Raw genomic sequence first — 27993 nt, 5'->3', positions numbered from 1 at the left:
CCCCGACCCGCGTTGCGAACCAGCCGCCCTCTGGCGTCCATCACCTTGGCGGCCCTTTTCTCGCGGGGTTGTGTTTCCGGGAGGATCACTCGCGCATGGACACGTCCTCCCGGGGAAACCAGCCCGGGCCCAGGATGGCGGAGGAGCGCCTTCCGGTACCCCGGCTTCGAGGAGTCTCTCGGGAGCAGTTCCTGGAGCATCTCTACCCACAGGTGAGGAGCCCGCGGCGGGAAGATCTACCGGGGCTCCCGTCGGCTCTCCTGCGACCCCAGTGTGGAGGGCGGGGACGGCCGCGACACGCCGAGTGTGAGACTTTTCTGGCCTCGCTTGCTCCTCTTCTATGGGGTTTTCTAAAGTTTAGCATAGGATCTCCTCCCCGCACCCCCGATCCTCGCAGTCTTTATTTCGAGATAATAAATTTTTGAAGCGCCACATTTGAATCCAATGAGAGACGGGCAGCAGGGAAACCAATGGGAGTCTCCCCGGACGTTTCCTCTGGTACAGGTCTTTGATTTTAACTTGGATCGTGATTAAGGCTTAATAAGCCCTTTAGCCTTTAAAGAAAAAAAGGAAAACTAGCATTAGCTTTCAAAGAAGGAAAAAAACTAGCAGAAAGTAGTTTTTAAAATGAAAAGAAAAGAAAAAGGTTTGCTTTCAGGACGTTGCAAGATAGTCCAAGTTTCAGGAAAAGCAGTAAGGATTCTGGCGAATATTCAAAGGGAAAAGGTCTCTAAGGTCGTTCGTGGCAGTGTCGTGGGATCTGCTGCGTGCGGCTGGACCAGCCCGCAGTGTGTGCACCTTTGAGAGCTCTCTGCTCAGAACACAGAATTCCTGACGACACTCTAGTGAAGGGTTTCTGATCGAGTCCATGTGAGGCAGAGTTTAAGTTTGCTTCAACAGAGAGATACTTTGGATGATCTAGTCTTATCGGGTAAAACCGTGGATCACTAAAGTTGCACACGGAGGTTAAGACCCGCCTTTTACTATCCTAGAAAATAGCTGGATTACAGGTTTGGGAGAGGAGAAAAGCCATACCTGGTTATATATGCTTTGGCCTTAGACATGATTTTTGCTATAATGTTTTTATTTGAAGTATTTCCTTATAAAAAGGAATACTGTCTTCATGTAGGCAACCTCCCAGCGAATTTTGTTAATTTTTGTGCTTGAATTTTTTTGGTGGGAGGTTTCAAGACAGGATTTCTCTGTGTAGCCCGGGCTGTCCTGCAACTAACTCTGTAGACCAGGCTGGCCTCGAACTCAGAGGAAATTCACCTGCCTCTACCTCCCCAGCGCTGGGATTAAAGGTGTGTACCACAGTGCCAGTCTAGCTGTGCTGAATTCTTCACTCTCAGCTGGTGGGAGATTTCAGACTGCAGGGCGGAGGTCCCCCATTGTTTTCCCCGTCTTTCTGCCTAGCCTCAGTTACAGTGTGTTTGAGGCAGAACCAAACGAACCGACAGTAAGACACAGAAGTTTTTAAATCAACATTTATGTCTGTGAACCAGGCAGGGTTCTCATTCCCGCAATGAGATACTAATTCTTACCACCTACATTGCCTAAGATTAAAGACATAATTTCCCCTTGGTGGGGGTGTGTATTGAACTAGCAGCCAAGTGATTTAGACCAAGTGATTGAACTGTTGTTACAGCTCACATGCTACGTGTTTACTTTATAACTCAGCAATTCTTAAAATTTATTTATCTGTATTCCTTGACAAAGAGGGAAATTAGATACATTTTGCTCATTTAGTCTTTGATACACGAAGCAATAAAAAGAATAATGTGGGAACTGATAGCAATAATTTTCAAAGTATATGTTTTTAAACTTTTAAAAGGAAATGTAGTCTTTTGAGAGATGGGGAGGACAAAACAAATGTGTGTTTGGGCCACTTCAACAATAAAAGAAATACAGGCAATGGTTGTGCAAGTCTTTACACCCTTGGGAGGCAGAGGCAGGCACATCTTTGAGTTTGGGACCAGCCTGGTCTACAGGGTGAGTTCTGGGACAACCAGTGCTACAGAGAGAAACCTTGTCTCGAAAAACTGAAAAGAAAAAAGAAGAAAGCAAAGAAAAAAGTAGTTAATCGGCTGTCTTTAGAGGATGAGTGAGGATGTGCTGGAAGAATTTGGTGATAGAGCTGGCTTTGAGGGGATTCAGATTAGTATTTTACATTCTAAAGTAATAATTAAAAAAAACCAACAAGCTGTGACCGGGCTGGGAAGAGACAAATGGATCTCTGTGAGTTCATGGTCAGCTTGGTTTACATAGTGCGTTCTAGGCTAGCCGTGCCTCCTTAGTGAGACTGTCTCAAAACAAAAACAAAAATTCAACAGAAGTGAGAAATGATTTAAAAACAAAATAACCCTAAAGTAGAAATAGCTGCATGGTTGGCAGCATGTGCCTTTAGGGGCAGGCTTATCTGAGTTTGAGACTAGACTGGTCTACAGAGTGAGTTCCAGTGGCCACCAAGGCTACACAGAAACTCTGTCTCAGGAAGAAAAAAAAGGGGGGGAAGAAAGGAAATAAGTAACAAGTGAGCCTGTTTGGTGGCTTTATGGGGTAAGTTACTTATAGCCCTGCAAAATAGCAGTTCTGAAACTGTTTTCTGGAAAAAAAAAAAAGTCTGGAGTTTTGCAGATGATTAAATATCGATGATGGGAAATAAGTTTTTCATTGTTGAACAAAAATTACAAACAATAAAGGCTAGACTTAACCTTGATGCTTGTATTATCCATAATACCTTAAGTTTATGCATATGTACATGTACATAGATGATGAGAGAAAAAGATATGTGATTGTGTGTCTAGATTTGTGTATTTGAAGGGTATACACACGCCCTTACATGTTTCTCAGCTCTTACTGTTGAGAAGGCAGAAGTTATGATACAAAATGAAAAAGAGCCCCTGTATGGTAGATACATGTAATAAAAATACACTCTGCGCATAATTAAAATGTCAAAAGAAGAGTTCTCACTTCAGAGAAACCAGAGTTGCTCAAAGAAATGATGGATTGCAGGGCTGGACAGACTCAATGCAAAAGATACCTGGATTATTTTATTTTGTTATAAAATAAGGAGGTTTTTAAAAGTTTTAAAAGTCACAGGAACCAATCCAAAGAGACCTACTGGTCACATCTGTGATGATTTAAGCATTAGAATTATACCAGTAAACTTGGAGGCAAGAGAGACTGAGTAAATGTTAGGCAGAATGTCATGTGCCCCCTTGTGCCCTGGGGGACTACTCCATTCCTCTCTGGGACAGTCCTTGCTCAGATTGCATAACCTAAAATCTAACCATGAAGAAACTAGATGAACCCAAATCCAGGGGACTCCAACAAAATTATTGGCCCATGTGCTCATAAATATTCAGGGAAAAGAAGACAAAGAAAGCTGATGAACCAGATGAGAAGAGCTGTGACCCCTGAATCCGAGTGCTTCTCAGCCTGGATTCTGGGTCAGGGAAAGGAAGGAGAGATGATTAGTGAGACTTAAACGTGTGTGGTGTTACGTAATAGCGTCAGCGTGAGGTGCATCTTGGGTAATTGCTCTGGAAGAGAATAGCCCGTTTTCAGAAAACATGCTTCAGTTTTAGACTGAGGACGTGATATTAACAATTTCACTGTGAAGTGGTTCAGGAAAACTGTGAGTTAGCAGCTGATAGCGCAGGCGGGCTGCACACTGGAGAGTCAGGTAGACCAGATGGACGCTCTCACGTTCGTGCATTGTTGTCAGAAGTGCTAAGTGATAGCAAAATTAAAAGCTACAAAAACGAAGTAAAATTTAAGTATATTTTGCCATAAATAACATGAAAATATTTCATATTTGAATTTATCTGCTGACAAGGCTGTTTGTTTTCCTGACCTTAGGTTTGTTCTGGGTGTGTGACCAGGTGATCTGCGTGTCTGAGTCAGAGCACAAACTGTTAGATGCTTTCAGTCGGAGCTCCTGCTCAGAGCCACCTTCTGACTCCACGGCAGCCCCCGTGGAGTGTTTGTTTTCACAGTTGTGTTTTTCCCTTCGTTATAGAGGAAGCCCCTTGTGTTGGAAGGACTCGACTTGGGGCCCTGTACAAGCAAATGGACAGTGGACTACCTGAGCCAAACTGGGGGGGCGAAAGAGGTGAAGATTCACGTCGCTGCCGTCGCACAGATGGACTTCATTAGTAAGAACTTTGTGTATAGGTATTTTCTTCTGAGGTTACTCTGGGGACACAAATAACTTTCTTAAACCTTTGAAAATATTTTTACATCATTATATAAGACCATTCTGTGTCTCATCTTTAATCCAGTTTATGTAATCATGGAATAGCTTACTGCTTTTTCATGAGTGGCTTAAAAGACAAGAATTCCGAGTTTATATAACTGTACAGAGACATTTCCACAGTCTTATTCTTCTGCTATAGGGTGCGCCCTGTAGCCTGTGGAGTCATGGAACAGAGAATTTCTATTCTTGGAGTTAGGTGGCCTCTTAAGTTGTGTGCGGTGTTCGTCCAGTCTTTACTGCCCGGTGCAAGACGCTGTCTCAGGCTGGCGTCTCTTTCTGTCTCTGCACACCGTCTTCCACTCAGTAGCATTTAAACCCATGCTGAGCTTCGAGTGCTGGTAGTTCCGTGCTGGTTGTGTGCTCTGCACTCTAGCAGGTGAATCGGCCGCTGAACGTCTACGTTTGGAAGCTGAAAATGTCATCCTGCAGATGTCGTGTGTTGTTCATTCCCCCGAGAGTCATTAAAAATGTTAGATTAAAAAACACACAACTTTCACATTCTGAGCCTGTGCAGTTCCCAGCAAATTAAATCTACTGAAAGACCCCATTGTTCACAGATTCGGTTAGAGATGAGCTAAACGGGGGTTTCTGGTGTCGGGGCCATTCCTCTCTCACCAGTGCGGTCCAAGCCTGTGTAGTAACCGCCAAAGCATTTCTCTGTTTCCAGCTGAGCGCTCACCATTGTAGTTTCGGGTTACTGAACAGGCCACGGACTGAACTTAATTGCTATAAGTTTTTCCGAGTGTAAGAACTTTGCACTTTTTATTCAGTCAAAAAAGTGGAAGAAAGTACTGGAGGGCTGAGTGTTTCTCGGCCTGCGGTCAGGATTATTTATACTCCAGACAAAGTCCATAGTATGTGGGTGTTGAAACTTCATCGCAAATGGTTCGGATGTTTTTTCATGTCCTCTAAACTTTTCAAAACTTGCTTTTAAAACACATATATTATGTAATAATTTCTATCGCAGCTTCTGCAAAGCCTTTCATTAGAGCTACTAAAAACAGGAAAAAATATTTTTGCACAAGGATAAAAGTAAATTTAATTTGTTTTGTTTTAGCATTTACTAAGTACAGAAGGAATTTAACCTAGAGATATTGAAACATCAGAGATTGTGTAGATAACATGTCCATAACATGTATTGATATGTAATCACGTCGGTTCTGGTTGTTCTTATCCTCTCTCGGCTGTCCAGAGGTCGCGCCTGAACTCACTAGCGTTAGCATCTTCTGGTCGCTTGTGTGCTGCTCCTGCCTCTTCCCCAGCCAGGATGCTCTCAGAAGGAGCACCGTGTGAGCTACGCTGGAGACTCCACTCACTGCAGCACCTGATTCTGTCCGCACCCTCTTCTCACTGTCTCTCTCTGGGAAGCAGCCATTCCAGAAACAGACCCCTGGGCGCTAAATTCAGGGCTGGTGATGGTGTTTTAATGTATGTTGTAAAGGTGCATTGCCACTGTCACAGCATCTAAGATATTGTGCCAACACTAAGTTATATTCCCCACTTAAACTATAAGATAGTCTAACGTAGATATTGCTTATAGTGATTTTACAGATGAGAAATGAAGGTTTTTAAAAACGTCCCTTGGGCCTCATAAGATGGCTCAGAGGATAAAGTGCATGTTGCCACTTTAATGTGACCTGAGTCCAGTGCCCTGGACACGTGGTAGATCTACCGGCTCCTGCAAGTTGTCCTGTGACCTCCACACACATCCAGGCCCCCACACACTAATTAAATTTAAAATATTAAACAATTTGTCTGAGATTGTGCGGTTTAAAATGATAAAACCCAGGGTGTATATTCAAATTTGCTCATCCCAGAATCCATGAGAAGCCTTCTCTGATACTGTCTCACTTTTTTATGTGCTGGTCCTGAGAAGAGGCTCTGTAATAGAAGACCTTCTGCTTAGAACAGGCGGGACAGAGAAAGCCTCAGGCTTAGGAGTTCCCAGCTGCTGTGTAGGGGCAGGTTGTGGGCAGACAGACAGCTCGGAGCTGCTTTATCTTGCTCTTTCAGGGTCACTGGTCAGTGCTGCTTTGGGGAAGAAGTTCCAGGCCTTCATTGTTCTTCCTAGAAGCTACTGTGGGCAGTGCAGTAGTTACACCGGTAGCTGGGCACAGCAGCCTCCAGGTCTGAATGGTGTGTGTATGGTGAACCTTTGGTAGGAGCCTTGAATAGGAGAGTGACGAGAAGTTTGCTGAACGCTAGACCAGAGGCTGGAGTAGAGACAGGGCCCTGCGTAGGTCTCAGTACGTGGTGGACTGGTTCCTTCCTGCATTCTCTGCACCAGTCCCGCAACAGCCTCTGTTCAGGTTGATGGTCACACCCACGAGAGCCGCTCTCCGGGTGTGACAGAATACGAGGCAGGAAGCAGCATATTGGGAGAATGTTATCAGTGAATTGTGTGGTTCAGGAGTCATTTTTGTCAACCAGTGGCAGCTTAGTTACAACAGAACAAGACTGGAGGTGTACTGAAACACAACCCCAGCTTAGGTCAGTGTCCCCCAAAGCTAGTGACTTGAAATAGGCCATGGGGGCATATTCACACATTGTACCCAGGAAAACCACTTTCTCGTCCAGTAAACTGTGATGCCTGGTATTTTAGCTAAGATTAAACCTTCATCTGTACTCCGTGTGTTTTTAGGGAAAGAGCAGTACTAGGGGACATTAGCTAGCCAAGGTCAGCTCCTCAAGGAGGAGAGTTCACATTCTCCCTCCTCCTCCCCTACATATCCTTGGTGATGAGATGGACAAATTCCCAGTGAGGGACACAAGCTTGGGAGGATTTCCTTGTCGGCTACTGATACAGTAGCATCTTCATGACTGGAGAATGGAACTAGGAAGCCTTCTGCCCCTGAGCCCCATGTAGGAAGTGCTTTTAGTTACTCGGATGAGTAGAGCAAGGATAACTCTCTAACTTGAAGAGTGTGGTAATGGAAGCACACATTGTTTCTAGAATGTCCTGCCATTTTCTCCAGAAGCCATAAGACGGCAGGGAAAGCAGGAGCTGAGAGAGTACTGCCCCTCCTGTGCTGAGGAGGTGACAGGCAGCAGCGGGGCTGGAGTGTCTTCACCAGTAATCTCACTGCTCCTCAATACTAGTTTGAGGCTATGGTTGTCCCATTGACCAGGTTTATTTGGCCCTGGCACATAAAGACAGGTGGCAATCAGAACCTCAAAGTTCATGTATTTTACTTTATGACTGTACTTTGATTGTATGTGTGTCCTGTGCACCGCATGTGTGTCCAGTGCCCATGGAGGCCAGAAGAGGGCGTCAGATCCTCTGAAGCCGGAGTTATGGACGGTTTGAGCTGCACATATGGGCACTGGGAGCTGAGTGCACGTTGTCCTCAGGAGGACCAAGTACTCTTACCGCTGATCCCACTCTTTAGCCCAGTACCTGATACCATGGCAGCATCCCTCAGTGACTTGTGAAGAAGGATGTTGACCTTTGAAGAGCCATCTGAACCATAAATTTAAAATCTTTAAGTCTAAATTTTCAGGTAACAGGTCAAATTTATATACTTCTAAATAAATTTTGAATATTCAGAATTCTGTCGACATGGATTATACTAATAGCTGGGTACTTCAAAGCACATGGTGCCCAACTGCGCCAGGCCCGCGTGCATCATGATGGTATTGCTAGTTGGTATGTTATTTTTATGTCTCAGGATTCTGTTATGTTTATTTCAGAACTTTACCGTTTAACAAGTTGGTCCAGAGAGCAGCCGAAGAAACGCATAAAGAATTCTTTATTTCAGAGGTAATTTTTTTAGAAACCTTTAATAGACATATACTAAATGGATTTGTGTGTGTGTGTGTGTGCGCATGCGTGTGTGTGTGTGTTTATGTGTGCGTGTGCGCATGCATGTGTGTGTGTGTGCATGTGCACGGGCCCATGTGTCCATTAGACACAACTATACACACCTGGCGGTCTGCCAGTTCACGGAACCCTGAGCAAACATTGTCCATTAGAGGGTCCTGCATAGATGGCAGCTTCCAGACCGCTTTCCATCTTCTTTGGTTGTTGCTTGGCTCTGTCCTGTGTGCAGAGCGGGACCCTGGGTCAGATGCTAAGGTGAACCTGAAGAAATCGGCAGCTGCAGCCCCAAATTAGATGCATTCTTTGCAGATAAGCAAAGAGCCCTTTCTTGATGAAGCAGCTAGCTGTGCCTCTTCGCTGAGTGACAGTTCAGATTTTGAAGAATGTGCTTTGAAGTCTAGCTAAAGGACCATTTCAGTGTGGCACCAAAAATGTGAGAACAGCTAAGCTGTTCATTGTGAGTTAAATGAGATATCAAATTCAGGCATCTGCATTGGTTTCTGGAAGGCAGCGCTCTGGAGTGTGCCGTGCCTTACTTGACCTGCTAAATCTCAGTTCTCTGGGAAATGCACACAGCGCTGGGTGTCACAGGCCAGCCCTGCAGTGACCCATCTATAATCCGTTCTCTTCTTTAGCTACTCAGGTCGTCAGAAGTGTGAATGCTGACTTTAAAACTTCGTATGTAATTCCGCTCTTATAAATCATGCATGAGGGGCTGGCGAGATGGCTCAGCTGTTAAGAGCATTGCCTGCTCTTCCAAAGGTCCTGAGTTCAATTCCTGGCAACCACATGGTGGCTCACAACCATCTGTAATGAGGTCTGGTGCCTTCTTCCGGCCTACAGGCATACATGCAGACAGAATATTGTATACACAATAAGTAAATAAATAAATATTTTTAAAAAATTCATTCATGAGTTGACCCTAAGGTTGCGGTGGGAGAATGCCGGTTGCTGGGCTACGCATGGTCTGGTGTAATACAGTCTCCCTGTGGGTTTTTTTTTTAATGTGCTAAAGGATAAGGTTTGTTTGTTTTTTTTTATTTTATTTTTTGGATTTTTCGAGACAGGGTTTCTCTGTAGTTGTTTTGGTTCCTGTCCTGGAACTAGCTCTTGTAGACCAGGCTGGCCTCGAACTCACAGAGATCCGCCTGCCTCTGCCTCCCGAGTGCTGGGATTAAAGGCGTGCGCCACCACTGCCGGGCATAAGGTTTTTATCTCGTTTCTTAGTTGTATTAAGAAGTTGTTTGTTGGATTCACATCTGGTTTACCAAATGTTAAAGCAGTGTACATTGAAGTACCAGTTAATCGGTGGCTTCACGCGCGCTTCTGCTGCCCTTTAGATCCAGTCCTGAGCAGCATATAAAAACGTTCCTTTATGTGGCCACCAGGGGGCATCAGTAGGAAGGGTAAGATAATTGAATTTTTACATGACTTGACTCGGCCCTATTTTAAGATTTACTCCATCTCTTATCTCTCATTGTTTTTTAATCAATACTGATGCTATTCTTTGGGATGTTTAGGATGAGAAATACTACTTGCGGTCACTTGGAGAAGACCCGAGGAAGGTAAGAATTGTGGTTTAAAGCAGTTACTTAAAATGTCCCTGAGCATCTTCACACTGTAACCCGTTTCATCCTTTTTTGGTTTCTTTAATGATGTGTGTCCCTGATTGAGGAATCTTTAAAAGATGATTATTTAGTCATTCAGGACTGAAGAATCTCAGTCATCTAATTTCTATGCAATAAGAGTCTCTACTGCTATGTAGCTTACAGATGGCCGTTCAGCTAATACAGTACTTACCTGAGAGTCCCGAAGATTCATTAGATGAGCCTTTATGTATTCAGAGGCAAATTATAAGGCTAGACTAGATATGCATTCTGTGACTCTTGCTCAAAGTGCTAGTGAGTCTGTGTTAGTGAGGGTATTTGTAGCACAGATTCTAGTTGTGTTAATAATGAAAGCCTGAAGTCAGATACGAGGGTCAGAGATGCGGTGCAGCTTGCCACCAGGGAGTTCTTTTTGCTACCAGAGCTAAGACTGAGGAGCGTCCTGTCCTTCTAATCCTCAGACTGCATCCCAGCTCCTGTCCCCTCCCGCTTTGCTTTACATTCCTCTCCGCCCAGCCACGTCACTTCCCGCTCCACCTCCCTGGTGCTGGGATTAAAGCTGTGGGTCCCCACGGTCTGGCTGTTTCTCTTTGAGACTGGATCAATCCCAAGTAGTCCAGGATGACCTTTAACTCACAGAGGTCTCCTGAGTCCTGGGATTGAAGTTGTGAGCCACCACTGCCTGACCTCTAGTGGCTTAGCTTTGCAGTCTGATCCTCAGACAAGGTTCATTAAAACACAACAGAATCTCACTGCCTGTATTGAAGCTGACAGTAGTGATACTCAAGTCCGTTTCTCCTTCCCTTCACTAGAAAGGTTAGAGCAGCGGCTCTCAACCTTCCTGACGCCGTGCTGGCCCCAACCATAAAATGATTTTCGTCGCTCCTTCGTGACTGTAACTTTGCTACTGTTAGGAACGTGCTGTGACTTCTGATGTGACCACACAGGAGTGCTGAGACACAGGCTGAGCAGCCCTGGCGAGGGGCGTCACAGCACTCGAGAGACGCCTGCCTCTTTGTCCTTCCAGGAACCATCACGCCAACGGTGCTATTGTTGAAATTCTTCCCAGATACTGTTCGTAATCTAAATATTGTGTGTGTGTGTTGATGCAGGATGTTGCGGATATCCGACGGCAGTTTCCCTCCCTAGGAGGAGATATTAAGTTCCCAGCGTTCTTCAAAGAGGAGCAGTTCTTCTCCAGTGTTTTTCGAATCAGTTCACCTGGCCTGCAGCTCTGGACTCACTACGATGTGCGTAAATTACAGAGTAAGAAATGGAAAGGTTCACAAATCTGCTGCTCTTGCGGGCCTGACATTCGTAGATTGAGCTTTACGGGCCCCGTTAGAGACCTGAGCACTGCCGCTGGCAGAACATGGAGCTGAGAGAGTCAGCCGTCTGCAGGACGGTAGTGCCGTGGTGTCAGCTGGAGCAAAGCCTCGTCCTACGTCTTCCTCTGTGGTCAGGTTCTTACTGTAGCTGAGATGGGTCGTGGTTTAGCGGGGGAAGATGTGGGAACACGGCGTCTCAGTGAAACACCTGACTGCCATCCAAGTCCTTACTTAGGTCAACGGAAGAAACTGTGGGGAATGGTTTGCAAGAGTAAGAATTTGGGGTCCCTCAAGGCCTTAGGATCTGTACCCCTAGAGAACACGAACTGTTTGCTGGTCCGTACAGGAGCAGGGTGTACAGACTTTGATCTTGCTTGTCTTCTCGTTGGCTATCTGCTGACTGTATTTGTAAGTACAGTAAGCACATTTTACATGCTGTTGTGTGTCGTTCGGTGTTGGCGGCTGGAGAGACAGGAAACTGTAACACCTGTTGCGTTTCCGTAGGCCTTTGCTGTGTTGAAACGGGAGCTACATTTTGAAGCACTGACTGGAATGACCTCAGAGCTTTCTTTCTCTGCCTCCCAGCTGGCAGGAATTCCAGCATGTGGCAGCATGCCAGACTGTTGGGGCATGTGCATACTTCGTCTAGGACATTTAGAACTTACAGGGGATTTCAGGATAGTAACTCTATAATTAGATGAGACAAACATGGAATCTCAGCATATTTTAAAAGTTCTGCTTGAATGATTGGTGAGAAGATAATGTGTTTCATGTATTTTTAACGTTATTGATCATGCTTTAAATTTTAAGTAGTTTCCTTTGACCTTGAGTTACAATAGACTACATAATGCTTGTCTCAATAAATCAGAGGAGCCCTGCAGTCGTGGCCCACGCCTTTAATCCCAGCACTTGAGAGGCAGAGGCAGGCGGAAGCGAGTTCCTCGACAGCCAGGACTGTTACACAGGGAAACCCTGTCTTGAAAAACTTAAAAAAAAGAAAAAAGTCAGAGGAATAGTAATTGTAACTACAGAATTAGTTTGCTAAGTAAAGGTTTCGTGCTGAAAGAAGAAATGTTCAGTTGATAATTAATATATGATGACCAGGCACACATCTTGCTCAGTGCAGAGAGGGCACCGTCTGTATGCTCAGGGAAAGTCAGCATCGGTTCATTGGAAAGTACTGTGGGAATTTGCCTCATGGGAGGCCTGTACAATAGTCTCACAATCGCGGTGTTGATGACCACACTGTGGGTGGACACATCTGCAGAGGTCAGCAGCAGCTGCAGGGGTGATTTCTGCTTGGCCCAGGGCACAGCTCGATAACCTAGAAGACAAACCTTAACCCAGGGCAGCGCCGGTACATGGGCGCTGTTATTCCATTTCCTGGTTTCCTAGTGCTGGTCTTTCCCATGTCAGAAACATGGGAAATGTCCTCAATAAAGACACGGTTGTGCATGGAACACAAGCTTTTCATTACTAGGATTCAGTTATGACTGTAAGGGTTTTATGTGGGCTGAATTTCACAGAAGGGATAGGGTTTAACATGCAGTGACACATGCCTGTGATCCCAGCTACTCAGAAGCTGAGGCAGGAGCATCAGAAGTCCAGTTTGAGCAACATAGTGAGACCCTGTGGACCCCCTCCCAATAAAAAAGAGAAAAGGAAAGAATGAGGTTTGAAGTTAACTCTTTAGAGTGCCATTGGCTCCGTTGACTTGAATTGTAGATACTGAAGTTAACTCTTTAGAGTGCTGTTGGTTCCATTGACTTGAATTGTAGATACTGAAGTTAACTCTTTAGAGTGCTGTTGGTTCCATTGACTTGAATTGTAGATACTGAAGTTAACTCTTTAGAGTGCTGTTGGTTCCATTGACTTGAATTGTAGACACCAAAGTTAACTCTTTAGAGGGCCGTTGTCTCCGTTGACTCATTGTAGATACTGCTCACATGTAAATCTCATTGATCTTTAGGTAATGGATAACTTTTTAATACAAGTGACAGGGAAGAAGCGAGTCACACTGTTCAGTCCTCGAGATGCACACTACTTATATTTATCAGGTATGGCTTGAGTTTATGTTTCTACAGTTTATTCTGTTGTCTTTAATAATGTAGGAAGACCACACTTCAGGGTGTGGGAGTGGCGACAGGCAGTATAAAGAATGCATCTCCAGACAAGGCAGGGTGGCACTCACCTGAAACCCCAGCACTCGAGCGCAGAGGCAGGTGGATCTCTGTGAGTTCTAGCCCAGCCTAGTCTACAGAGTGAGTTCCAGGACAGCCAGGGCTGAGAAACCCTGTCTCTGAAAACCACAGAAAGGTTTCAGATGATTTCACTGGATTGCATGGATGATGGATGTTGGTTGTCTTGTATAAAGAATGGTCACTGAAAATTATCTTAGGCTTCAGAAGAATAGTTAGTTCTCACAGTGTAAATACAATAATTAAAGAGTTGAGTTTCAAGTTTATATTTGTGATTACTTTTTAAACAGTGCGGACTTGGTTCAATCTGTGTGATCTCTCTTGGGAACTAGGTTCTAAGTCAGAAGTGCTGAATATTGACAGCCCAGACCTAGATAAATACCCACTCTTCCCGAAGGCGCGGAGGTACGAGTGCTCCCTGGAAGCCGGCGATGTTCTCTTCATTCCTGGTAAGGCCTCTAGATCACACCAGCGTGTTTGCTGTGTTTATTTGTCTAGACGTACAGGTGCTTATCATTGGATCACAGCTGCCTCCCGTCTTCGGGACAGTCAACTGCTGCTGCACAGGGCTGTACCGTCTTGTCTAGGGATGTAGTGGGCTGCTCCGTGTGTGTTAATATACCTTATATCTGGGAAAAGGTTGTACCTGGTTGTTTTTTAAAAATCATTTTATTTCTGAAATATATAGGCATTTTAGAAATGGTAAATATTTTCTAAGAAGATTATAAATTTTTATTAAATATCAAAATATTATAATATCAACATCTGAAAACTTCTGTATACAGTTTCAAGAAATAAACATTAATTTGGATGCTCATAAAATTTCCATGTTAGTAACTATGGTGATAGTTATTATCTGTAATTAACATTTACGTGCATACCTTAAAATTATAAAGACCCTAAGTAATGGGGTTTATTGACCAAGGTTCCTTGTGGAATTCTATTTGCTGTAATTCATAAGTTTGTAGTTCATAAACTATATATTTATTCAGTGATAGTATTAACTTTTGAAACATCTATAACCAGTGAAAGTCAGGTGACATACTTGAGGGTAGATTGTAGGTCCCGTGAGCATCAGGAACCACGGCCTTGCTAGTCTTGTACTCCTCCAAGGCAGCACCCTTCACACGTCTGGTCAGGGCCGTGATGCACTGACTTAGTACCGTACTTTTTTCAGCAGCTACTCCTTTATCTAGTCTATTGCCATTTAATAAATTAAATTTGTTTTTTGTGTCTTTAGAACATGATTAGAGCTATGTAGTTTTCTATTACTCTATATTCATTTTATCTGGAAATTAAGTATTTGCATATATTTTAATGTAAAACAAGATTTCCATCTTTAGATTTACCTATCAGAATGGTTATATTTTTCTGGTATATTAACAAGTGAATAAAGATTCTGAAAGACCTTATAATTAAAACCAAAATGTTGAAGACGACTTTTATAAATTACTGTTTTTCCATGAACACTCCTAGAACAAGTGTTTCTAAGATTTAAACCCTCCTTCATAAGACTGAACACTTTGGCATAGTAAGCGCCCCATCTGCTCACGGAGGTGTTCTTTAATACTCTTATAGCGTGTACATTGTGAAGATGTTAGTGGAAAACAGTAAACTTGCTAGTGAAAATGAAAAGTAGCTAACTAGTGTGGTCAGGTTTCTTCTTCACCACCAAAGGGCCGACTGTGGTTTTCATAGTTTTATGGTAAAGGACTGGTCTATGTCTGGTTTTAGAATCTAAGACCTGAAGCTACAGTGTGTGCTACGTTAAGTCAGGGGACCAGACTGCCTTTGGAACAGGAAGATTTTGAGAACAAGGACGGAATTGGATCACCAAGGACCAGGCATGGTCTTCACATAACTAAAATGCTCTGTGTACAAAACACTCCATGTTCTGATGTGATTGTGTGCGTCAGGAAGTGTAAACATGTAACACAGAAGCCTGCCCCAATCAGAGAATGCAAAGCAAATACACTTTATTATGTCTTTCATTCTAGGTGGGGAAAATGAAAATCCCTAAGGGGTTTAGAACAGGGCTGTGCCCGTGACTCTGACTGAAAGCAGGGTCTGCAGCCCCAGGAGCCTGCTCTGTGCAGTCGTGATATTTCACTGACTATTTTTTTTTTAAACTGTAAGTTTTATTTTTAACTTTTTTTTTTTTAAAAAAAACATTGTACAGCTTTATGGTTCCATAATGTGACTTCTGAGGCGTTTGGAGTCGGAGTGAATGTCTTTTGGAAGCACCTTCCATCGGAATGCTACGACAGAACAGACACCTATGGCAACAAAGACCCTGTGGCCGCGTCCAGAGCTGTGCAAATCTTGGACAGAGCTTTGAAAACACTGGCTGAACTACCAGAGGAGTACAGGGACTTCTACGCACGCCAAATGGTCCTGCGTATTCAAGACAAAGCCTACAGCAAGAACTTGGAGTAAAAGAAAAATGAACTAATTGTAGTAAAAATTTAAATAAATAAAAATCAGCTCAAGAACTATAATATATAAACATTTAAAGATGCTTTTTTTTAAAACTGGATAAATCAGTCTCAGATCTGTGGTATAAAAGGAGATACATATCTGATTTCTACTTGGTACAGGCTGAGAGTGCTTAGTGGAACCATTCTGTAGTTCTTAGACGTAAAGAAGTAAATTCCTACTTAATAAAAAAATGTATTGAATCACTACATGAAGTCTGCTGGTGGAATGACCCCTGGTTTCGCAGTGATTTATTAGTCCACCAGAAACCTTTGTTCGCCCCGCCCCCACCCCACTCAGCCGCAGGATTGGCATCATCCTAGGTCTAGCTGCCCTCGTGGTCCTGGATGGTTGCCAGTAGCAGCTGGGGCCTTGTGTGTCTTCATTTGTATGCAGTGGTGCAGTGGAGTCTCCTGGCCGGAATCCACAGGCTTCTTCCACGCAGCCGCTTTCCAGCATTTCCTACCAAGCCCGTGGCCTTAATGCTCTGAGTGGCTTAGCCTGTCCGTCAGTGAGCCCATCGTCACACGCTGTAAGATTAAACAGAGGGGGATGTTCTTCCGTGAGGCACGAAGTGTATGAGAGAACAGAACGGGTTAGATACTTAGTAAAGCTTACAGGATGCTAACAGTGAACACATTTGATGGTGTATCTCGTCTCCCCTGGCCTCTCCTGCCACGTTGATGTTGTCTTTCTCTTTTTAGTTAGTACTTACATCTAAACTTCAATAGCTGGACAGGTGAGGATGCCAATGGATGTAATCTCTGGAGATAATGACCCATTTGTGTGTGTGCTATTCTTTATGACTATTACTCAGTGCCATTGAAGAACAATGGTCTTTAATGTACATGTGTCCATCTAAAGTAATCTGAGCTCATCAATTAAACACATTTTAATTACAGAGGAAACCATTACTGTTAAAGCTCATCCACCAGTGCCCTGTTTAGAGCTGGAGTAACTTCAGGCATTGAACAAAGAAAGGAAAAGTATATAAGAATCATGACTTTTCCTAGTCATCTTTGGAAGTAAAACTGAAATTACTGAGATGAGCAAAGGTAAAATGTGTACTGGGAAAAATGTTTTAGTACGCTGTACACTAGCCATGTCTAATCAGATTCTTTTTTCATCTTCTTAGCCTGAGCAAAGCACTGACTTTCTCAGAAAGGGAAAGATGTGAACCCTGACTTCACACAGTATTTAGTTAGCTTTGAGTTAACTAGCCAGTCGTATAGAGGGTTGGGAACACGCGGTGGTAGAGCACTCCCATAGCACAGGTACCTGTGTTCAGACCCAGCACCTAGAAAAGGTGTCACCAGGACTCAACTGACCTACACAGAACCTTGTTGGGTAGCCGAGGGAACCGGAGGATCTGTTCATCTTCACCTTGAAAGTGAAGCGATTATAACACAGTCTACAGAGTCAGGTAGGGACCAGCACCTGACTGAGGCTAGTCATCCATCTTCCTCTGAGACTTGCTGGCTCCTGAAGTCTACAGCACTGCAATGAATCCTGTGAGAAGTTTTCAGACAATTCTCCTGCTCATATTCTTAAATAAAGATGCTTTCGTCTTTTGGTTTAAGGCCAAGTGAATAACATAAACGTTAACTAATTCATTGGATTCAAAATACTTAATTGTTGAGTGGATGTGTGTTAGAAATCACATAATCACCCTGGAGTGCAGAGACGATTCTGGTTAACTGAGCGGCTACAGAAACATTACAGTGGTGGTGGCCATGAGTCACACCCCATCCTTCCAGCTGGTCCAGGGCTGAACGAGTTCATTGTCTCCCAACAAAGCAAATATACAGCTTACTAGATGCAGATATGAACATAAATGAAACCAACAGTCAATGGGAGGATGGCAGAATATATACAAAATACGCAACCACGGAGTCCGGATACGAGTTGGCATCGAATTCGTCCAGTTTAATACACAAAAACCTTTAGACCTCTGCCGTTTGTACAGTGTATGCTCTGTAAACGTTTACAAAGACAGGATTAGCTCTGCTGGGTACACAGCCAACCTAGTGACAGCAGCTGCTGAGATGAGGCCGAGAGGCCGTGGGAGACACACCTGTACATCGTGTTCAAAACATTTCAACACTGTTAGCTTTGCATGACTCAGTATTTGTCTTGGCCCAGGTCATGAAGAGCAGGTATTCCATGATTTCAAAGTATACGAAATACCAAGAGACAGTCAACAAGGCTAGGTTTCTTTTATCCTTTTGTAGCAGTTCTGTGAACATCTACACACAGAACCAATAACAAGGCACATCTACTTACCTACAAAAAGCTGACGTTAACTCTTAGGAGGTGTGGAGTACGGTAGGTCGTTCAGGGAGGTGAAAGGCGGGCTGTGGTGACTCCTTCCGCCAGTGCTGGTTGGCAGGTGGGTCAAGAGGAATTACAGGCTGGCACTCTGGTGTTAACCTTGCTTCAAACGCGGAAGTCATCACTGGGTTTCTTAAACATGCCAGGAGACGCTGTCTCCATCACTGAGAACTGCAAAGTCCACTTCAGTTACACATGAGATCATTACCCCTTGGTTGTTAATTCACCTTCCTCTAAGAGGACGTCGAATGGGATACTTTGTAGAAGATGTTCCTTCCTAAATTCTGGTCTGTTGTGTTGTCTCACCGCTAACATGTTGCTGGGACTTGTTAGATCCTTGTGGCTTAGATTCTCCTTAGACTAGGCGGGTGCTTGGACATTGCAGAAATGAAATGAACCACACTATACTCTAACAGTCGTTTATGGGGATAAAGGAGTATAGATAGCTAAGATGAGCAGCAAAGAAAAGGGAGAGGTTTTAGGAATTCCTCTAGTGTCCTACGGACAGTTATGGAGCAGCTAACCAGTGTACTCAGTGGAAGGACAGCTGTTCGCCTGGAAAAGACAGGAAAGTTGAAGCAGACCCAGTAGCAAGGTGGACAAACACATCCAAACGGCCTTTCTGTGGGTTACTCTTTTTAATACAGGTTCACATCCATGCTGCGGTGCGAACAAAGTTCTCATCTCTAGGACAGCTTCTCTCGGTGACTTTACAAAGGCACTCAAGTAAGACCCACATTTACAGTAACAGATTTAACGCATACAGTTTTAAAACCGACGTGGAAGAGGACGAATCTGTAGTTTTACACAGAAATGCCTGTGTGGGGACAAACAACCATTTCCACTCCAAAGCACTCGTACTACTCAACACTGTCTCCAGAGGCCATGGCAGTTTTAGGTGTCCCTCGGATCAATGTCCACTTCACCGCAACAATGGAACACTCCCATGAGTGGAGACTGAAGGACCGAGACAAGCCTTCCCTCCATATGACCATTCGAATTCAGCTGTTCTACATTGAGTGGTACCTTTGATGATGGTTAAACAAGTTGAATGCAGTCACCCAATCATAGGGCTCTAAGTTAAGGAAATACACGATCAGGTAGAACCAGGTAACTTGGTCTACTGTGGGAAGTGCTAGTCTCAAAAGACATTCAAAGTGAAACAACAGACAACTACTGAGAAAATGTAGACACTCATCTGTAGTCGACAGAACTACATTCATTCCAAACATCTGGCATGAGTGAATACTGAGAATAGTGATTTAAATGTAATTCTGGAAGAGATCAAGAAATTAACATGTTGCATACTAACACTACGCTTTAGGATACATTTTCTTTTCGATCCCAAAGCAGCATGTTATTTCCCTATTTGGTTAAAACTTTAGAGGTCATGGAATAACCAAATTTATTCATAAATAAAAAGTGCCACTTTCAATAGCCACACAGCTTTGTTCCAGTACTGCTTGAAATTCGTTAGATTTTGGTTTTTTTTCAAAATGCATTTATCTAGTAAAGAAAAATGGGCAGAAGGAAACTTCACCCAAATTATGTAGCAGTGTTAAGCAAATTCAGTTTCTGGGCCAAAATTTAAATTATTTGTGTCTTCAAACTTTCCTTTGTAACCTTTCTTATCTCAATGTAATTTTACATTTGGCCAAAGAAAGCTATTTTCTCTTGGCAGACAAAACCATGCCTCTGAAGAAACACTGATTTGGTCTGCGGAATCTGTCTCCTTGTGACAGCAAACTAACATAATTAAAAACTGTCAATTAAGAATTAAGTTACAGTGCTTAGTCTACTATGTTTTAAAAACCAACTGTACAACTCTATGATCTTGGATATGCAGGAATAAATATATTTTAACTTTAAAAAACAAAAAACAAAAACAAAAAAAAAACCGAATACTTGGGAGAACTGAGAATGAGTTCAGGGGCTCACAAAACTTTCCCGGGAGGGAGGATGTAGGGTGCAAGTCTTCCCCAGGACCCTTGGACAGAGAAAGAATGAAATGTCTGGTCAACGGCTGAACTGCTGTTATTACCAACGTTAGTGGAGAAGAGGTCTCAAAAGATTGGCTGTTCTCAACACAAACACTAAGACTAACACCAAGTTTCTTCCGTTTTCAAAGGACATAGAATTATCACACACGACCCTTCTGGATTTCAAATTAATTCTGATCCAACCCAAAGTTAAAGCTGCCCACATGTACAAGCAAGGAGTCCTACTGTGTAAGACACTCAAGAGTTCTGGAATGTTCATCTTCTTAGCCCACAAGCTGACAATGCATCTAACTACCCTGACATTACGTCACCTGTAGTCATGACAAAGGACGCAGTTTTCCCGCTGAGGAAGCACGCTAGGTCTCAGAACACTTCATGAACCCTGAAGTGATTCTCTATGGAGGGAGTTTCCTTTGCGAAATGAATTTGGCTAGTCACCTGCACGCCCAGATCCCCAAGGATCTGAACAAATTTCCTGTGCTCCTTGCCAATCCAGGACCTCATTGGATCTTGTACCTGATACGGTGTCACATGGGTGTGGACAGTAATCCCAGTTTGAGCAAATTCCTTCAAGACTTCAGGATATGTGACCCAAGTGTCGCTTCCCCCAGAATGACCACCATCCAGCCAATACATTGTTCTTATACTTCTGATGAAAGTGTCTATGTTCTTGTCTTTCTTGGCTTCCTTCAACTCAAACAGCAACTGATTCAAAACTACGCAGCCTTTACTGAATCCAACCAAAGTGAACGAGGCGCCATTCAGTGACAGTGGAGAAAAACTCACAGCGGCCACGCCAGCGTTTCCACAGGTCCTCTCGTTCTCCTGGCCACCATTACGAGAAGTAGAAGGATTAGACTCACAGTTAGCTGCTTTACAGTCCTTATTCCAAACACTCCTCGTCTTGGACAGCGAGCCGTTCTGAGATAAGCTGAAAGCGTTAACTAATAACATATACAGGTGCTTAAAGGCTCCGAAGTCCGGGTCGTGCTCAGGTGCGCCGAACATGTTGCTTTTCACGAAGTTGTCATAGCAACTGAATTTGTGCAGGTGCATCCGCGAGCACTTGACCACCCAGATAAAGCTGTTGGGGAAACGGCGGGCCAGGATGGCGGCAGTATTTTCTAGACTCCAGTTTTCCCACTGATAATTCTCAGGATGACGAGTCATGACCTCATGGTAATTCTGAAAAGAAAGATAAACACACATTAAAAGTGTATTTACCTATAAAGCTTTGCATTATTTTCCAAGGGTTGTTGACCTATGGTTAATGTACTCAAAATAAAACCTAAAACCTTTTAGTGCTTTCTGGCTCTAAGATTTTGAATGAAACACTTCACTTGGCCTTAACTTCATTAAGAGACAGGGTATTGCACTTAATACTTGCACTAAGTATTAAGAATTTCTGAATAAAACAATCTAGAAAGATAAATTTTAGCTTTAAAAATCATTTATAACTTTTATTTAGTGCATATGTAATAAAGTTCCCTAATTCAATTGAAAATATAAATTTGATTACAGATCTTTTGATCAAGACATAATTTAGGAATATTTTCTTCCCAGTGAGCTGTGGTCCTGCTCTCTGGGATGAGTCTGTCACAGGCATGGAGACTCTCCCAGCGTCCTGACTGCTATGCCTGACGCCAGTATTTCTCTTGCAAAGTTGCAGGATGGCACAGAAAATCTTAACGCGAATCCGTAACTACATCTAAAACTCCTGTGAGGGGACACCAGGTGTTAAATAATCACAAGTTAAAGTTGGTGATCGAGACTACAAAATTGCCTTCCGTGGTTTTCTTTTGAACTTGTTCAGTTTCACAGGCATGGGACAGCTCAAATTTAGATGTATTAAAAATTATTACTATCTAGATCTTTGCTCTTGTCTGTGCATCATTTGCCTTTTGTACAGATTTTGTTTGTTTAGATGCAGTCTGTATAAAGTAATGCTGTGTTTTTGTTCTGACCATACAGTATTTCCTCATATACATAACGCATGTACACATGTACTAGAGAACACTGACCTGCTAGCTGTGTACATTTTAATCATTTCTAACACTGCTGAACTTAGAATTTTTTCTTTATATATTTGTAGGTAGAGTTAATTTTGGTAGTAGTCTATTTTTAATAGGAAAAATGTACAGAACACTTAACATTCAAACCGCGAAAGGCTTTCAAGTGAAGAAGCCTTACCTCATGGTCTCTACCAAGCAACCATAAGCTTAGATATAATTTTCTCTTAAAATATTCTAAAAGGCATGACTCTATAGCAATACAGACTTGCATCACAGTATTTGAATGCCAGTAAAATACCCCTGGAACTAACAGTGAAGTCTGCACTGGCAATGCACAATGACACACTGGTTTCCACACTCTGGCACAAGAACACACTGATTTCCACACTCTCTGGCAATGCACAAGAACACACTGGTTTCCACACTCTTTGGCAATGCACAAGAACACACTGATTTCCACACTCTTTGGCAATGCACAAGAACACACTGATTTCCACACTCTCTGGCAATGCACAAGAACACACTGATTTCCACACTCTCTGGCAATGCACAAGAACACACTGATTTCCACACTCTCTGGCAATGCACAAGAACACACTGGTTTCCACACTCTTTGGCAATGCACAAGAACACACTGATTTCCACACTCTTTGGCAATGCACAAGAACACACTGATTTCCACACTCTCTGGCAATGCACAAGAACACACTGATTTCCACACTCTCTGGCAATGCACAAGAACACACTGATTTCCACACTCTCTGGCAATGCACAAGAACACACTGGTTTCCACACTCTCTGGCAATGCACAGAACACACTGGTTTCCACACTCTTACTTCGCTTCAATGCTAATGGTTCATTTTTAAAATCCTGGTAGAATAAGATTATGCAGTGTTCTAGATTTAATTTTCATATTGGATTTCAAGTTAGGTTAAACATTTTTCTGTTTGCTGGCTATTTTATTTTTTATTTTTGTTAACTATGCTTATGCCCTTTGATAACTTCCTCACTGTAATGTTCAACTCCTAATAATTTACTTCATTAATCATTTGCCACATGTCTATTAGTAGCTGTGTATGTTTGAAATATATTCCAAGCGGCTCTTAAGTTGACTTTTTATGGATTTTGCCATTACCTTCTTCACATCCAGGTTTATTATACAAAAACCGTCATAAAATAAGCAGTTTAGCTCTGGAAGGGCTTATCTGTTACTTTCTGTTACTGTTTTTAAACATTATTTTTGTGTGTACCGGTGTGTGTGGAAGCCACAGGACGTCTGCAGGAAAGCTTCTCTCCTTGCACCCTGTGAGTCTTGGGAACTGAACTCAGATGTCCAGCGTGACAACAATCACCTTTACCCACGAAGCCATCTTGTCTTTGAGACAAGGTGTCAGGTAGTCTACGCTGGCCTTGAACTCCTTACGTAGCTGAGAAAGACACTGAGCTGTTTTTCCTGCCTCCTACTTAGTTCACTTCATAAGCTTGGTGTGGTAGCATATGCCTGTAATCTCAGCACTCAGGAAGCTGAGCCCGATTGGATCCAGAATTCAAGAGCAGCCTGGGCTACACACAGTGAAGCCATCGAGAAATAACAAATAAATATGCAAGCTAATTATAATTGAGAACTCCAAAGTCCCACACCTATACAATTGCTTGCATTACTATTTAATGAGCCAAGTGAAACAGATTTGCTGACTCAGTTCAGGCTGTGCCTCATAGCAGGTGCTGTAAATCTAAACATCAGCCCCCACCAGCTCCAGTTACATGATCAAAAAGGGGCTAAAAGTGTTAATACTGACGACCTGAGCAGCAAAATGAACACTGGGATCCTTACTGTTACATCAAATCCAGACCCAAGAACCATGGGCAGGTGCTTCCCTACCCTGAGATGTGGCCCAGACACCCCATAGTCAAACTCTCTATGCACCCAGGCTGTTAACTACAGTTAACTGACTAAAAGGGGTTTCTTTCGAATCTTTGTCTTACTGGGATAAACTGCATTCACTATGCTTGCAGGAAGTAGGTAAAGGCTGCGTCTCTGCTCATGCCCAGTGAGGTGGACCTAGGAGGGCTCAGCCCAGTTAGACGCTTGCTGACCTGCAGGTACTGCAGAGGTCCAGCCCAGATTACACTGAAGTGGGCCAAAGAATCTTTTCGGAAAACTTCATGGTTCCCAGAGTTTAGAAACAGTCATGCCATTGATGAGCTACCCTCTGAACCACCTGAGAAGGAAGAGGAGAGCTACACCAGGAGAAGCTGCACATCTCTAAAGATGCACCAGCGGAATAAAGTACACAGCCCAACTAAGCAGGGACTAGGAACCAGCTGAAGGGAACGGCTTAAGAAAGGGCTGGATGACCCCAGAGAATAAGGTCAAGACATACTCTCACGGTCATTTACTCTTCGGGAAAGCCAGATCTGATGACACTGGCGATCCTGGTACTCGGGGCCGCTGGCTCTTTCTACGGAGGAAGATACATATGGAGGGTTTCGAAAGGGGCGGTATAAGGAGACCTCCACTGTTTTAGATGCACTAAGAGGCACGGTGGAGGCGCTGCAGTTAGCGCTGGGTTAGAGATAAGGTAGGAAATCCACCTAGGAGGACTTCAAATTTCTGAGCTGAGCGACTTAAGTCGGAATTTTCATTAACTTGGACGAGGAAGACTGCGGAGGAGTGAATAGATTTTCGGTTCTAGACGGCTACTAAATATCAAAGGAAGCAACTGGCATGCAATTGGTGAATCCATAAACATCCAGCTTATGTCTAGACGAAATAAATATTGTCAGGGAACAATAGACAGAGCCACAAGAGTGAAGGCATAGAGAAGTCCGCGCCTGGAGCACTCCAGTGCCTGAAGGGGAGGAGGGGTGGCACTCGCTGGGCTCTTCCAGTATTTAACCTTGACTGAAGCCCACAGAGGGGAGGTTTGACTTCCACACAGGCTTTAGGCTAAAGCGCACGGAAGGGAGTGTTAGGTCTAGGCAGTTTGGCCTTGGAACCTCTAAAACATGCCACACTGAGCACAATGACCACTCTGTCGTTGTCCAGGAAGCTAACGGCGCAACAGAAGCCGCCACTCAGACCATACCTGCAGCACTTTGGGCCCCATTCGAAGACAGAGGGATGTTCTGTCTGGCACACTCACGCCACAAAGTACGAAGCCGCCATGACCACCACCACCACCACCACCACTAAGACGCATTTAGTTGCTGGTCGCAAATCTCTGCAAGTTAATGTCAGAGGCAACATATCTGTTGCATTCAGAGTACAAAGGCACCAACTGAGTAGATTTCCTTACATCTAAATCCGAGTTTTGTTCTTTTTCCAGGTCCCATTATAGCAGTCAACCAGTCAAGTCAATGGATTAGTTTGAGAGCAAGAGAAGATACTAAGTACCACTATGATCGTTAGGTTTATCATCCTCAAGTACCAAGTTTAAAACAATGATAGTTTTGAACAAATCCTAGTACGGGGAAAGCATCCGGTTGTTCTATTCTAACTTGCACGTCTACGCTAGCGCTAACAGAACTTTCTGGGCTGGCTGATGCTCGACGGAAAGGCTCTCTGGATCTGCGATCTGCGCTGTCCAACATAGGACACACAAGTCACCTGGGGTGACTGACACCTGGCACACAACTAAAGAGAGAGCCCTGCCTCTTCCTGTTAACCAAGTCAGATACTCTCACGTGGTTGGTTAATGTATTCCTCACACAACGCAGTTTTAGACGAAAACCCGGCTTCCAGGACAGCTCCAGCGTGGACGTAGCTCTGCAGCTGTGAACCCAGCAACACCAAGGACGCACACCGCACCGCGCTGCATTCAAACGGGCCTCAGCATCCCTAGCATGGTTGGCCATTCCATTTCTTCCACCCCGTGTTTGAGGGTTACGGATGAGGTCACACTTCAGTAACGGATCAACGGCTGTATTTTAGTGAGACGGCGTTTTCCAAACTGTGCTCCGTGCCTAGCACGCACACCGTTGTCCCAGACAAGGCTGGAGCTGAGCGAGCGTGTCCCACTCCCTGCAACGCCTCTCCTTCCCCCGACCCCAGCGGCCCCGGGACCGACAGACAAACCGCGGCCTCCACGGTCCCTTCCCCACCCCCACCCCGCCCGCCCGCCTCCCGTGTGACAACCCGCGTGGGCGTGTCGGGGAGGCCGGGCCCGCGTTACCTGCACATCCCCCGGGAAGTAGAGGACGTGGTGCCGCGGCTCCAGGGCCGCCTCGTCCCCGGCCGCCAGCAGCAGCAGCTCGTTGCAGCGCTGCGGGTCGGAGCCCGGCACGGTGGAGCGCTGCAAGCGGGGGCAGCAGCCCCGCGCGCCGCCGCCCGCGTTCATGGCTTGGGGCTGCGAGCCGGGCACCGAGGCTCCGGAGGAAGCGAGCAGCGGCCGCAGGAGCAGCAGCACCAGCGCCGGGGACCGCGGCCGCCGCCTGAACAACCTCATCGGGGGCGGAGGGGGAGGGAGGTCGAGCCGCCGGGGCCGCGAACCGGGCGGCCAGGGCGGGGCCTCCGCTGCCCAACGGCCCCGGCTCGCCGCCGGCGTCAGCGCGCCGCGTGCGTCGGGGGGCGGGGCGAGAGAGGGCGGGGCCCGCGGAAGGACGCTTGTGATTGGTGGACGAGGCTCCCGCCGGGAAGTTCGGAGTGAAGTCGCGGAGCCCGGAGCCTGGAGTCTGCTGCGGTTCGGGCTTCTGCGCGGTAGCGGCTGCTCGGGGTCGCTGCGCGATCGAGTAGGGTGTAGGAGTTCACGGTGAGGTTTATGTGGTCAGGGACAGAGCAGGGTAATTCTGGAAGTCTTTCGCGTGCCCCCTAGCGGAAGCAATCTCCTTTATCCTGCAAAAAGAGTGTGCTCATTTCCCGTTGGTAGAGGGAGCAGGGCACCGGGGAGACTGAGGATTGCCCTGCTTGCTGGCACATTTACTGTAGCGGATGTGTACAGCCTGTAGGACTTTCCATGTAGGGTTTTGTAACCAGTTTGAAAACGATAGGAAAGCTATGAGAACAGCAGCTTCTGATGTCTAATTGTGTCGGAATAGAACTGGGCCAGTTTATGCATTTTTCTTTTTAAATTAAGAAGTGTTATTTTAACGCTGTGTGTGCGCACATACTGCGGACCGTGAACGTGGGTTTGTTTACCGGTGTAGGCCTGAGGTGGACTTTGGGTGTGAGGAGTGAGAATTCTGGAAAGGAGTCGAAACTTAAATTGAAGTTTCTGCAGGAGTGAAAAACTGCTTAGAACTTGAGCGACTGGGGACAAGTTATACTGTCGCAAGTCTGGAGCCTCGTTATAATCTATCTTGAGCTGCCTTTAGCCTTTTCTAGCCCCTCCAGTGTCCCTGAATGGCCAGCTTCCTGGTAAATATCAGGTGAGACCTTTGGAATTTGTTAGCTTCTTAGCAGGGCATCAGCTTCAACCCGCCCAGAAGCTAAGAAAGTTCACAGATTACATAGGGGCCAGAAAAGAGATTTTTCCACCTGACATTTCAACCGATGTATTGGAAAGACTTGATTTATGCAAGATGTTCTATGTTGATACTGTAAAACTTCAGCTCACTAACTCAGTTCTCCTTTGAGGTGAGAGCAGTGTCTTGTGTCCTCCGTCTCCATCTTTTTAACTTTTTTATTTATTGACTTTTTGTTTGACAGCAGCTCCCTGAGCTTCAACTCATGGAGTGGACTACACTGGGCTAGCCAAGGAGCCCAGTGGTTTGCAAGCTCTAAGATTATGTATGTGGGTCGCTGGGCTCTCTGTATTTTGTGGATGATGGAGGATCCAATTCAGGTCCTCACACACTTTGGAGAAAGAAACAGGGTACTGTACCAACTAAGTCACCTCCCAGCCATATTCTGCTTTTTAAAAGTTCATGTATTTATAGCAGAAACAACTTAGCAAATAATAAAATAAAATTCCTGTAGTGAATTTCGCTAACCACCATTTTCTTAGTGGCGTCAGAGACGT

At 44.6% G+C, this 27993-nt stretch overlaps 2 protein-coding genes across 3 annotated transcripts; one reads left to right on the top strand and one right to left on the bottom strand.

Annotated features, from left to right (window-relative positions):
* Positions 1-116: 116 nt before the first annotated feature.
* On the top strand, positions 117-15898 carry Tyw5 (tRNA-yW synthesizing protein 5). Its single transcript, XM_041668321.1, has 8 exons — positions 117-212; positions 4025-4179; positions 7952-8021; positions 9602-9646; positions 10801-10938; positions 12986-13073; positions 13547-13663; positions 15394-15898. Exons 1-8 carry the CDS (start codon positions 135-137, stop codon positions 15648-15650), a joined length of 948 nt encoding a protein of 315 aa, XP_041524255.1. The 5' UTR covers positions 117-134; the 3' UTR covers positions 15651-15898.
* On the bottom strand, positions 15865-26507 carry CUNH2orf69 (chromosome unknown C2orf69 homolog). 2 transcript variants are annotated; one of them, XR_005975890.1, is made up of 3 exons: positions 26209-26507; positions 17973-21205; positions 15865-16219 (listed from the first exon to the last, which is right to left on the bottom strand). XR_005975890.1 is itself a non-coding variant. In XM_041668320.1 (2 exons), the coding sequence occupies exons 1-2, from the start codon at positions 26479-26481 to the stop codon at positions 20384-20386; spliced, it is 1095 nt and encodes a 364-aa protein (XP_041524254.1). In that variant the 5' UTR covers positions 26482-26507; the 3' UTR covers positions 17602-20383. The 2 variants fall into 2 exon arrangements, 1 of the variants encoding a protein (XP_041524254.1); XM_041668320.1 differs by lacking the exon at positions 15865-16219 and having other exon boundaries at positions 17602-21205.
* Positions 26508-27993: the final 1486 nt, after the last annotated feature.

The sequence above is a fragment of the Microtus oregoni genome, unplaced genomic scaffold (assembly GCF_018167655.1).
Source record: "Microtus oregoni isolate MIOR12 unplaced genomic scaffold, Mior012 000018F_ref0000195, whole genome shotgun sequence".
NCBI classification, from domain to species: domain Eukaryota; kingdom Metazoa; phylum Chordata; class Mammalia; order Rodentia; family Cricetidae; genus Microtus; species Microtus oregoni.
The sequence above is the reverse complement of the archived record's forward strand: the minus strand, read 5'-3'. Positions and strand labels throughout refer to the sequence as shown.